General features: G+C 49.3%; 1 protein-coding gene across 3 annotated transcripts; it reads left to right on the top strand.

Moving 5' to 3' along the window:
* The first annotated feature begins 1,191 nt into the window (after window positions 1-1,191).
* Window positions 1,192-8,806, top strand: PPP1R3E (protein phosphatase 1 regulatory subunit 3E). 3 transcript variants are annotated; one of them, XM_032265464.1, is made up of 4 exons: window positions 1,192-2,270; window positions 2,572-3,032; window positions 5,070-5,210; window positions 6,435-8,806. In XM_032265464.1, the coding sequence occupies exons 1-2, from the start codon at window positions 1,854-1,856 to the stop codon at window positions 2,992-2,994; spliced, it is 840 nt and encodes a 279-aa protein (XP_032121355.1). In that variant the 5' UTR covers window positions 1,192-1,853; the 3' UTR covers window positions 2,995-3,032; window positions 5,070-5,210; window positions 6,435-8,806. The 3 variants fall into 3 exon arrangements, 1 of the variants encoding a protein (XP_032121355.1); XR_004264805.1 differs by lacking the exons at window positions 1,192-2,270; window positions 2,572-3,032; window positions 6,435-8,806 and adding an exon at window positions 5,817-6,413 and having other exon boundaries at window positions 4,666-5,210; XR_004264804.1 differs by lacking the exons at window positions 1,192-2,270; window positions 2,572-3,032; window positions 6,435-8,806 and adding an exon at window positions 5,896-6,412 and having other exon boundaries at window positions 4,666-5,210.
* The last annotated feature ends 4,092 nt before the right edge of the window (window positions 8,807-12,898 follow it).

Below are 12,898 nucleotides of genomic sequence, written 5' to 3'. Positions count from 1 at the left end.
TGTTTTAATCTTATATAACCAAGTGGATAAGAGTATGGACTCTAGAGCTGAACTGTTTAGGTCCTAATCCCACCTCCCCAATTATTAACTATGTGGCCCTGGGCAAGAGTCCTCTCCCCTCTGTCCCTCACTTTTCTCATCTTTAAACTAGGCACAATAGTCTTTATTCCTCTGAGGGTTGTATTACATCAGTTAGTATTTGTAAAACCATTACAACAGTACCTAGCACATTTTAAGTGCTATATAAAATCAGTAGGAAAGTTAGAAAAAAACCTAAAAACACTTCACATTTTTTTTCACTAATGTAAAAAAAACAAAAAAAAAATGAAAGGGGAAAAAGCCAGCTCTGCCCTTCTTGGAAGCACCCACTGGACCTAGAACTCCACATTCCCAACTCCAAGAGAGTTATTGAGTGCTCGTTCATTCAATAATTTGAGTGCCTACCATGTACTAAAACTCACCGTTAATCAGACAAAGCCCCTGCCCTCAAAGGGCTTACGTTGGGTTAGAAATCAGAACTCTTACCACTTTTTTACAGACGAGAACACTGAATTCAGAGTATGGCATGATGGCTCACATCTGTAATCCCAGCACTTTGGGAGGCTGAGGCAGCCATATCACCTGATATCAGGAGTTCGAGACCAGCCCAGCCAACATGGTGAAACCCCATGTCTACTAAAAATACAAAAATTAGCCTGGCATGGTGGTGGGCCCCTGTAATTCCAGCTACTCAGGAGGTTGAAATAGGAGAATCACTTGAACCCAGGAGGGGGAGATTGCAGTGAGCCAAGATCACGCTACTGCACTCCAGCCTTGGTGACAGAGTGAGACTCTGACACACACACACACACACACACACACACACACACACACACACACACAGAGGGAGGGGGGGGGGGGGGGTGGGGGGGGGGAGAGAAAGAAGTTGGGAACACTGAGTCCAGAGAAGCGATGCCTTGCTTGCTCAAGGTTACACAGCTAAATAGCACCAGACCTTGGACAGTTCTTAGTTAGGGTGCCACATTCTCACCTTCTATTTGAAAGACTCTACCTAGCTTCGTGACCTTTCCTTCTTTGCACCCACCGCCACCGCCTGCCCAAACCAGGAGCCTAGGTTTCAGAAAAGAAAACGGTGAACCCCGAAGACAAAGTCACATGCTGGGCATTTTTAACCCTCCGCTGCAAGAAAATGAAAGGTTATTTTTTCTTCCCGGCGTTAACCTTTCCTGTGCTGTGCGGGAAATGTTGAGGACTTTTTAAAATTTTAACATTATTATTATTGTTGTTGTTGTTGAGATGGGGGGGTCACACTATGTCGCCCAGGCTGGTCTTGAACTCCTGGCTTCAAGCGATCCTCCCACCTCGGCCTCCCAAAGTGCTGGGATTCGAGGCGTGAGCCACCGCGTCCGGCCCGTGGATGTTTTTTAAAAAGGCTGAGTGGCCTCACTTGGGACCGAAAAGGTGAAGTCCCCGCCCCGTGGTGCAGCAGCGAAGACAAGCGGAGCCACCTGTCAGAGGGCTGTGGGCGGGGGCCGGGGCCGTGAGGGCCTTGGAACCGGAGGGTGAGCGCCGTTGAGCGCACGCTCAGAGCAGACCGCTCGCAAGGAGGCAGGATGTGATAGTCTTAAGACCCTGGAAGCTGACGGCCAGAGGGAGGGAAAGGTGGTCACAGAGGAGAGGCAAAGCAACCGGAGGTAGAGGATCCTGGAGGTGACTGCAAGGAGAGTACGCAGGGGCGAGGGGCTGCAGAAGCTGACCCTGCGACTTCTGCGCCGACGCGGGGCGGGCGGGAGAGAGGAGGAGAGGGCAGCGCGGCGGCGCTGCGGGCTGGCCCAGTCGGGGAGGGGGCTGCCATGTCCCGTGAGCGACCCCCCGGCACCGACATCCCCCGCAACCTGAGCTTTATTGCCGCGCTAACGGAGCGCGCCTACTACCGTAGCCAGCGGCCCAGCCTCGAGGAGGAGCCGGAGGAGGAGCCAGGCGAGGGAGGGACGCGGTTCGGGGCCCGATCCCGCGCTCACGCACCAAGTCGGGGACGCCGGGCCCGGTCTGCACCAGCCGGAGGCGGCGGGGCTCGGGCGCCCCGCAGCCGTAGCCCAAACACCCGCAAGAGAGTGCGTTTTGCCGACGCACTGGGGTTGGAGCTGGCCGCCGTGCGCCGCTTCCGTCCCGGGGAGCTGCCCCGGGTGCCCCGCCACGTGCAGATCCAACTGCAGAGGGACGCCCTCCGCCACTTCGCGCCCTGCCAGCCCCGCGCCCGCGGCCTCCAGGTAGGCGGCGGGGGCACCTCCCCTCCTGGGGACCTTCCCCAGTCGGCCGCAGCGGGCAGGTGGGAGTGGATTTGCCAAGGAGCACCCATCTCCATCCCATCCCTGGGCTTGCGCCTGCCCATCCCTTTTTGGGTCCCCCATACGCGAGTGGCTCTAGGCCACCCTGGCAGCTGGGCCGCACTGTGCAGGCCCGGACGCCGGGTTCGGCCTCTGATTGGCCCAGCGCCTCGCTCTGACACCGCCCCTGTCTCTCCCCTCTCTCCGCCTCGGGCTCCCTCCTCCCGCTTCTTCTTTCCCCCAGGAGGCGCGCGCCGCCCTGGAGCCGGCCAGCGAGCCCGGCTTCGCCGCCCGCTTGCAGGCGCAGCGAATCTGCCTGGAACGCGCCGAGGCGGGCCCGCTGGGCGTGGCCGGGAGCGCGCGCGTGCTGGACCTGGCCTACGAGAAGCGCGTGAGCGTGCGCTGGAGCGCCGACGGCTGGCGGAGCCAACGTGAGGCCCCCGCCGCCTACGCCGGCCCGGCCCCGCCCCCGCCGCGCGCCGATCGCTTCGCCTTCCGCCTGCCCGCGCCGCCGATTGGGGGTTCTCTGCTCTTCGCCTTGCGCTACCGTGTGACAGGTCACGAGTTCTGGGACAACAACGGCGGCCGTGACTATGCTCTACGAGGGCCCGAGCACCCAGGCAGTGGCGGAGCCCCGGAGCCCCAGGGCTGGATCCACTTTATCTGAGACGAGGCACCTGCGGCCGACGGCGGAAAACCCCAAAGGCACCCGGGGGGACCGATGTGGTGGGGAGGAATAGGAGAGACCAGGATTGGCGGGGAGGACGAGGAGGGTGGAGAAATCAGGAGCGGGGTGGGCCGAATCAACGAAGCTCGGGGAGGGAGATCGGGTTGTTAAAAGCTGGTCGGATGTGAGCAGAAGGAACCCCAGGGTATAGGAGGAAGGAAACCCTACACCGCACCCAAGGGATTAGGCAAAAGGAAAAGAATGGGGATGATGGTGGCTTTCCCCTCAGTGAGTGGGCACTGGGAGAAAGGGAGGAGGTCCATCAGGCCTAGGCAGTTGAAGAAGGTTAAGAACCTTTTGGGGATGGAGGAGGTATGATGTAAAGTAGCCCACCCAGTCGAAGTCATTTCGATTGCGGGCGCATTCCCTCTTCTTACCCGCCTTTTCCACCTCAGGTCCCCTTGTCCTGCCAATCCTAGCTTTAACTCAGCCATAATTGCCTTGCTTAATCCCAGGAACCTGGCCATTGCCCCTTGGTCCTTGGCGTTATGACGGGATTCCCTTGTCACCACTGACAGTTCCTGGCTGCGGTGTCCGTGGACTGGCTGGGGAGTGATGACAGGTAGCCGTCAGAGCTCCAGCCTCCAGGCAGCTTCAGGGATTAAAATGGAGGCCAAAGCAACTCCAGATCTGTTCTTATAGCCAAATACTGAGGTGCCTAAGGGGTTGGTACACTCAGGGGCTTCCAGGAAAATGCCAGCCTTACTTTTCTGGGGTGCCTTTTAATAACCTCCAAGCACTTTATGGACTGTTTGTCGAGGGACAGTGAATCAGGAGAATCACTATTCCGATTTCTTTTGCCTCCGAAGAGGAAGTCCCTGACTAGCTATATAACTTTGGGCAAGTTACTTCATCTCTTTGTGCCCCAGTTTTTCCCTTGGGAAATTGGATTTAGGTTAGGTGATCTTTGAAGGCCCCTTGTATGATATGTTGTGATCTGTACATGGCAGAGTATAGATTAGAAGCCACATTTTCCAACCTAGTGCTATGGTTCAGAACACAGAGCACCCCAAGCGTTTGGCTGAAGCCAAGGATGGGTCCTCTGTTTTTTGGCACAGATGTTCGAGAGTCCAGGAAGCATCCCATAACCAACCTGCAGCCTCACCTCACCCCAGCATATTCCAGAGCCCCTTCCAAACCACAGCTCATCCTCTGCTTCATTTTGCTCTTGCCCTCACAGACTTCTAGCCTCCATGGTCTGAGACAACTATATCTCTGTTGGTGAAAATGATGCTTGAGAACCCAAAAGATTAAAGGAAACAATGTTAAGGGCTTTTGTGGGGATAAAAGATAATGGGTATATGGAATAGAAACATTTCAAATGAAGAATCAAAGCATTTTAGTCAATCCACATGGTTGTTAAAAAAAAAAAAAAAAATGGCCAGGCACAGTGGCTCACATGTGTAATCTAAGCACTTTGGGAGACTGAGGTGGGCAGATCACCCGAGGTTAGGAGTTCCAGACCAGCCTGACCAACATGGAGAAACCCTGTCTCTATTAAAAATACAAAAAAATTAGCCAGGCGCGGTGGCACATGCCTGTAATCCCCGCCACTTGGGAGGCTGAGGCAGGAGAATCACTTGAACCCAGGAGGCAGACGTTGCGGTGAGCCAAGATTGCGCCATTGCACTCCAGACTGGGCAACAAAAGTGAAACTCTGTCTCAAAAAAAAAGCATCAAAGCAACTTGAATAGTAAATGGTACCAGAAGATGGTCTGCTCCATAACCAGAGCAAGTGCAGTGGGAAAGCTGGACTCTCATACCCACTCACCTTCATGCCTTATGCCTCTCCTCCTGGTTAACCTTAACAGGGGAGTGATTCCTCTCCTGGTTGCTGTTTTTCCTTTTCTCTTACCCTATTCCTAACCTCTTTACTTTTCTCTTTCTTTCCTTGTCTCTCTCCCTTCTCATCACTTTTTTTCTTTTAACATATAGGGCATTTACCTTACTTTAGTCTATTTCCATTTGTTTCCATCTTCATTCTTGTTCATCTCTGCTATTCCTTCTCCCGCCAGAAGGGATGGAAACCCTATTTGCTTTTCTCAAAGCCCATGGTTGGTCTACTTTCCTCACTCAGGCTCCTTGACAGTCTTCTAGAAGAGAGAAGAAGGAAAAGAAGCAGTTCTTGATGTTACAAATGAACAAGGATCTTCCAGGTAACCAGCTCCCCACACCCATTTCTGTTATTGATTTCTCAAAGAGAAATTTCTGGTTCCCCCTCTTCCTTATCACTGAGTGAAAGGGGATGGGCATGTTCACGTGCCCATACATACATTCAGAATAGAGTGTGGGGCAGGCTGTGCTGGCTCACACCTGTAATCCCAGCACTTTGGGAGTCCAAGGCAGGCAGATCATTTGAGGTCAGGATTCAAGACCAGCCTGGCCAAACATAGTGAAACCCCATCTTTACTAAAAATACAAAAATTAGCCAGGTGTGGTGACTCATGCCTATAATCCCAGCTACTCAGGAGGCTGAGGCAGGAGAATCGCTTGAACCCGGAAGGCTGAGGTTACAATGAGCCGAGATCGCACCACTGCACTCCAGCCTGGGTAACAGAGTGTGAGACTCTGTCAAAAAGAGAGAGAGAGAGAGAGAGAGAGAGAGAGAGAGAGAGAGAGAGAGAGAGAAAGAAAGAAAAAGAAAGAAAGAAAGAAAGGAAGGAAGGAAGGAAAAGAAAAGAAAAGAAAGAAAGAGGAAGGAAGGAAAGAAAGAAAGAAAGAATAGAGTATGGGGTTTGTTACCATGCCCCTCCTGTCCACAGTCTTAGTCTTTGAGAAAAGTTGGCTGAAAGAGAGGAGTCCCCAAGTCATTCCTGAAACAAATGCCCTTATCTTGTGAAGAAAACAAGAAGAATTTCGTGCACCATGTGAATCACCTTCAGTTCAAAGTTGCAGCAAAATGAAGAAACTACTGGAAGCTGCCAAGCAATGCACTGTTGAGTCATCAATTAGGAGCCCACAGGAGGATAATAGAGAGGGAGACTGGGTGGAGGCTCAGTGTGGAACAATCTCTTGTCTAATGTATGCTTGTCACTGCCATGTTGTATTAATAATGAGAGGTCACATTTACTTAACACTTGTGTGCTAAAATCTGGGGTTTTTTTCTTTCCAGAACCATGACTCGATCATAAAATCTGTTTTGTTTGTATGCATGCCCAAAACCACCCTATGAGTAAAGCATTATCATTATCTCTGATTATAGCTGAGGAAACAGGCTCAGAGAAGCTCAGTAATTTGTTCAAGATTTCACAGCTAGTAAATGGCAGAAGTAGGATTGTGAACCCAGGAAATCTCCAGAGCTTCCGTGTAACCGTGATGTTATATTTTTTTCCTCTTTAAAAACAATATTAAAAACCTTGCTATATATTATTTCTTATTAGGAAAAGACCATAGTTTCTGATTGTGCTCTGCCTTCCCGTCCTGCCAGTCTCCTGGACTGGCTTGGAGAAGACAGGGGGGTCCCAAGCTTCATCTGTGGCTCGAAGGAGTTTGCTGCTGTCTCCTGTGCCAGTGTCCCATCTCTGCAGGATCAGCACAGGATACCCCTCGCCTGCCTGCTTACACTCCAGCCTTGCCATACATTGGAATTCTCTCCTGACCCGAGCCAACACTCCACACCTGTTGGTGTGCCACTTCCCTCCCTCTTCCCCGACTGGCATTGAACAGACAAACCCCTCTAATGTTTCCACTAGGTTGGGTCCATGATTAGAACACCTGCTACATGGTCTGTGCTTGGGCCTTTTGTGGGAATCCTAATGTTACTGGGTAAATGCCAACTCTGACTGTGGGCAGAAAGCTAATGATAATCTTGTTCCCTAAGCTCTTTCTCAGAAGTACGCTGGCTTACTCCCCCAATGTCGGCTTTATAGAACAACATTTTTGTCTTGATTCTTCCCATATTGAGCTGCCCCTGGGCTTAGGTAAGCTGTTAGTTTCCCCAACTGCCTCAAGGCTGGGTCTGGCTGAGCTACCTTCCTGTGCACACAAATAACAGGCGTCTCCTTGGAACCTGACTTACTATCGGTGCCACCAAGCCTTGTAAAATAGGAAAGAAACTAGTATTTCTTGAGTGACTTCTGAGTGCCTGGTTCTTTCAAGGCTGTCTGGAGAGATTCCCTGCCCTGATACCATTGGTGTGTACTCTTATCCCAGGACTTCAGCACTGAGATTCTCCCAACCCCCTGGCTTTTCCTCACCTTGGGTTGAACCCATGCAGCATCACCACAAAACCCACCATCTGCAAATCAACCAAGATTAGGCGGTGTGCCCTTTCCATCTTGCACTACTCTTTCCAAAACTTCCACCTGTATTTCCCACAGCCCCAGTAAGCAAAGCAGAGTGTGCCTGGACACAGCAGCATCCACTGCTTTCTCCCAGCAGGTGCAGTCTCATCGGACACCGGGACACTCAGAGTTTAGCGGAATCTTCAGCCACCCTATTAGTGTGTTATGCATTAGGCATTGTGGTAGAAACTCCTCTGACAGCTCATGACTAATGAACAGGAGCAATTTTGAATATGTCAGCCATGGACTGGGAAGTGCCATAAGAGAAAACACTACCATGGTCAGAGGCTTGGGTCTTTGAGACACCCAGTAGAAATACTGTGGCCCATTCCTCTCATCCAGACTGCAGATACCTTCCTACACCTACCTGTCCCATAGCCTCCTTTGTGTTCCTTTGTTTTTCTTTGTGAATGCAGAAAAACCTTTCATTATGAGCCCCAGCTCCTCAGTTTTCCATCTAACACCCACATTCCCTTGTTTCTAACTCCTGTGTTTTTCTGGAAACTGTTTGGATCTTCGCAGTTTGCAGGTCACAGAATCAGACCTGAAAAGGCTTCCCTTTAGAGATCATTGGATCCAGGCTTCTTTACAGATGAGAATACAGGTCCAAAGGTGAGAAATGACTCTAGTAGGGTCATAGAATTTGTTAGTACAGCTCAAAATGGGCTTAAATCTGGGCCTCCTGATCACATCCCACTCCCAGGCTAAGAAACGGGTCTCTGCTGGCTGTGGTGGTTCACACCTGTAATCACAACACTTTGGGAGTCTGGCTGAGACAGGAGCATTGCTTGAACCTGGGAGTTTAAGACCAGCCTGAGCGACATAGTGAGACCTTGTCTCTACAAAAATTTTAAAAATTAGCTGGACATGGTGGCACGGGTCTGTAGTCCAGCTATTCAGGAAGCTGAGGCAGGAGGATCGCTTGAGCCCAGGAGTTGGAGGTTACTGAGCTATGATCGCATCGCTACACTCCAGCCTGGGTGACAGTGAGACAGACCCTCAATTAAAAAAAAAGGGAGAGAGAGAGAGAGAGAGGTCTCTACACAAACCCGTGATTTTTCACGGCAAGGTATAACATCAGAAATGTTTCATTTTCTGCTGTTAGTTTCCATTCCTTTCCCCACCTAGGTGTAAAGAGAAACAAAAGGCAATGACAGTATTCTCTGTGTCCCCAGCTTTGGCACTTTTATTGATGTTGTATAGAGCAGTGACTTTGCTAGAAAGACTGAATAATCCACCCACTGAATAGCTAACCTGGGGAGGAAATGAAAATTTTCTATGTGAATCTCCCCAAAACCGTTGTCACCAGGCCCTCCCAGAACTTCCCCAGTTCCTTCCAGTGCAACCCTGTGCACTCAGCCCTCAACCCAATAGTATTGTGCCTCACTTTACCTTCCATGGGCAACTGCCCTCCCTCCTGGACATAAAACCTCATATTTTAAATAAAGTTGAAATATGAAAAGAAAGTATGTCATTAGACATTCGGAAGTATTGTTTGTTTGGGGCTAAGGGTAGCAAGAGACTCAGAGGCAAGATTCCCTCCTTGACTCTCAATCTCTTGGTCATCTTGTTTCTTTTTTTGTGTGTGTCCAGAAAAATTTAATAGGTTTGCTTATTATTATAAAGTTGAACCACTGATTCGCTGAAACATTTTGACTTACACTGATGTTTTAATGTAATGAACTTTACATCCCCACCCACATTCATATTAAGAATTCACACACAAATGAAAATTGAAAAACTGACAACACCTGACTTCTGTCTCCTACTTTTCTGCTCACAGTCATATACTTAGGTACCTTTTGACCCCCATGGGGAAAGAACTACCAATGACATCCAGAACTACCAATGACAGGAAGCAGAGACTTTTTCTCTCGTTTGAGAATGAATGTTTCCCCCTTCATAGTGGATTCTTAAGCGTGTTCTCCACGCATGCGGAGTGCTAGCTGGACGTCTTTTGACATAGGTATTACATATTTGGGATGGACAACACACAGGCTGGTGTCTTCAAAAAGGCCAACCAGATAGGCCTTGCTTGCCTCCTGCAAAGCATCAATAGCTGCACTCTGGAAGAGCAGATCTGTTTTAAAGTCCTGAGCAATTTCTCACACCAGATGCTGGAAGGGAAGTTTGCGAATCAGTTCTGTAGATGTCTGATAATGTCTAATTTCATGGAGTGCTGCAGTACTAGGCCTGTAATGACTATGTTTTTTCAACCCTTCAGTAGAGGGTGCACTCTTATAAGCAGGCTTTTGTTTTTTTATTTTTTCTTTTTCGCTCCTCCCCCTCTTGTTAGTTTTTTGTTTTGTCTTGTTTGCTCTGTCGCCCAGGCCGGAGTGCAGTGGCGCGATCTTGGCTCACTGCAACCTCTGCCTCCCAGGTTCAAGCGATTCTCCCTGCCTCAGCTCCCCGCCCCCGCCCCCAGTATCTGGGACTACAGGTGCATATCATCACACCCGGCTAATTTTTGTATTTTTAGTAGAGATGGGTTTCACTATGTTGGCCAGGCTGGTCTTGAACTCCTGACCTCAGGTGATTCACCTGCCTCAGCCTCCCAGAGTGCTAGGATTACAGGCATGAGCCACCACGCCTGGCCAATTTTTGTGGGTTTTGTTGCTGTGGTTGTTGTTGTTTAAGATGGAGGCTTGTTCTATTGCCCAGGCTGGAGTGCAGTGCTACGATCTTGGCTCACTGCAACCTCCGCCTCCCGGATCAAACAATTCTCCTGCCTCAGCCTCCTGAATAGTTGGAATTACAGGTGCCCACCACCATGCCCGGCTAATTTTTGTATTTTTAGTAGAGACGGTGTTTCATCATGTTGGCCAGGCTAGTTTCAAACTCCTGACCTCAGATGATCCACCTGTCTCAGCCTCCCAAAGTGCTGGGATTACAGGCATGAGCCACTGCGCCCGGCCCCCAATTTTTTGTATTTTTTAGCAGAATTTTTGCCATATTGGGTTTTGCCATGTCGGGCAGGCTGGTGCTTTTGCCATGTTGGGCAGGCTGGTGTCCAACTCCTGACCTCAAGTGATCTGCCCTCCTTGGCCTCCCAAAGTACTGCAATTACACGCATGAGCCACCTCACCTGGCCCAAGCAGCTTTTGTAGCCAGTTGCTTCCTGAGTGCTTTACCACCAGTTTGTGAGCAATTTGCTTTGTGTGAGACTGTGAGAGAGACCTCCTTACTTACTACCCTTCTTTTGCTAGCTAGAGTTCCGGGAGCTAGAGGCGGTGCTGGTTAGAGAGCTACCTAATTTCTTAAAAGCCCTATTCTCCTTCTGCTGAAATCCCCTCTGGCTATGCAAAACGCTGAGGGGAAGGAGCTTTGGAGGAGTTAGGCAGCCTTGGTGTAAGACACTCCTAACGGGATCCTATCATCATTTTGGGCAGTGCAAAATTCACCAGGGCCCAGCTTGTCTCTGGCACCCAGCACCAACTGCTTTAACCAACAGTTAAAGGGAAGAGCTTGAGAAAAGCCCTGCATTCTCCTTGGGTCGGGGAATCCTTCCTTAAGGAGGCCATCTGAGTTACATTCTGCTCCTTAAGTGCTGGGTGGAAGAGCAAAGCTCTTATCAAATGCAACCCCCGAAGGCAAAGAAGGAGAAATATGGAAAGGAAAAGCAAAGACCTCTGTCTAATTCAGAATGGAGTGATTATAAAAGAAAGGAGTCAGCTGGGTGCAATGGCTCACGCCTGTAAATCCCAGCACTTTGGGAGGCTGAGGCAGGTGGATTAGGAGGTCAGGAGTTAGAGACCAGCCTGGCCAATATGGTGAAACCCTGTCTCTACTAAAAATACAAAAATTAGCCGGGCATGGTGGCTTGCACCTGTATTCCCTGCTACTTGGGGAGGCTGAGACAGGAGAATCGCTTGAACCTGGGAGGCAGAGGTTGCAGTGAGCTGAGATCGCGCCACTGCACTCCAGCTGGGGCAACAGAGTGAGACTCCATCTCAAAAAAAAAAAAAAAAAAAGGAAGGAGTCCTTGAAAAAGATTAAGTTCTAACAGGATTGACTTCTACATCACTTGAATGATGAAAGAATCCAATTACCCACAAAGTAATTAGAATGTTCCTAATAGGGAAGCCCTAGCCTGAGAATAACAGATGCCTCCTCATTACATCATAATGGCCAAGCTGTGATGTCAGCACAGAGCACCCACTCTTGAATAAGTGTTGTAAGTGAAGCCAGATATGCTGAAGAGCAGAATCAGCATGAGGAGCAGACATCCCAGGAGAGGTAAGTGGGTTCTCTCCATGGCTTATTGCCCAGAATCTCTGTGGCCCCAACCTCATTGCAGACTTCGCACATCTTAATTTGGGGTTAGGTATATCTGAATTTTTTTCCAAAAAATTTCAATGCAGTATTTGCTATCCCAAGTCTATTGCAAATCCTCAATCATTGCAGTTCTTACTGTCAGCCCACCAGCTCTGGTATTTCTTAGGAGACAGAGTACAGGGTACTGGGGGATAATTTCCCCAAATGGCACAGAAACTCAGCACATCCATTTGGTTAGTCCCAGGGGTAGATCCAAGTTTTTGGGTGCCTGAAGAGTGCAACTTTTGGAGCCCCCTTTAAGAAAATTAAATACAAAATTAGGGGGAAAAAGTGAATATATGTTTTAGAATGAGAAAAGCTGTCAACAATTATCTACCCAACAACCTATATTTCTCTACAATTTTTTTTAAAGCTGTATGCTCTTTGATAGACTTTTCTATATGTTTTCCCAAAGAGAAAAGTAATTCTGTCTTCCAGAAAGATTGATCATATTTCAAAAATCCCCCACCTTTTTTTTGAGACAGGGTCTCACTCTGTCAGCCAGGTTGAAGTGCATTGATTAGACCATGGCGGACTGGAGCCTTGACCTGCCCAGGCTCAGGTGATCCTCCCACTTCAGCTCCCCAAGTAGCTGGGACTACAGATACACCACCACACCTGGCTAATTTTTTATATTTTTTTGTTTCCCAGGTTGGTCTCGAACTCCTGGCCTCAAATGATCCACCCACCTTGGCCTCCCAAAGTGCTAGTATTACAGGTGTGAGCCACTATGCCTGGATCCTAAAGGCCTCATTTTAACACAGTTACCTCTTTTATCTCCAAACACAGTTACATTCTGAAGTACTAGGGGTTAAGACTTTAACATGAATTTTTGGGGGAGTTCAGTTCATTATGTTATACCTACATGGGGATAATTTATTCACAAAAGTAACAGCAAAACACTTAAGTGTACCTACTAAACCCACACTAAATGTATTCCTGCCAGGCACAGTGGCTCATGTCTGTAATCCCAATACTTTGGCTGGCCAAAGTGGGCAGACTGCTTGAGCCCAAGAGTTCAAGACCAACCTGGGGAACAAAAAAATATAAAAAATTAGCCAGGTGTGGTGGTATGCCTGTAGTCCCAGCTACTTGGGGAGCTGAAGTGGGAGGATCACCTGAGCCTGGGCAGGTCAAGGCTTCAGTGAGCCATGATCCAACCAATGCACTTCAACCTGGGTGGCAGAGTGAGACCCTGTCTCAAAAAAAAAAAAAAAAAAAAAAAATGTGGCCAGGTGCAGTGTCTC

Source organism: Sapajus apella, unplaced genomic scaffold, assembly GCF_009761245.1.
Source record: "Sapajus apella isolate SASKATOON/1434 unplaced genomic scaffold, GSC_monkey_1.0 scaffold151, whole genome shotgun sequence".
Lineage (NCBI taxonomy): Eukaryota > Metazoa > Chordata > Mammalia > Primates > Cebidae > Sapajus > Sapajus apella.
This window is presented reverse-complemented; position numbering and strand designations above follow the sequence as displayed.

Coding starts and splice junctions, on each gene's coding strand:
- PPP1R3E (XM_032265464.1), top strand. CDS start 1,854: ATGTCCCGTGAGCGACCCCCCGGCACCGACATCCCCCGCAACCTGAGC. Junction 2,271..2,571: donor CCCGCGCCCGCGGCCTCCAG/GTAGGCGGCGGG, acceptor TCTTTCCCCCAG/GAGGCGCGCGCCGCCCTGGA.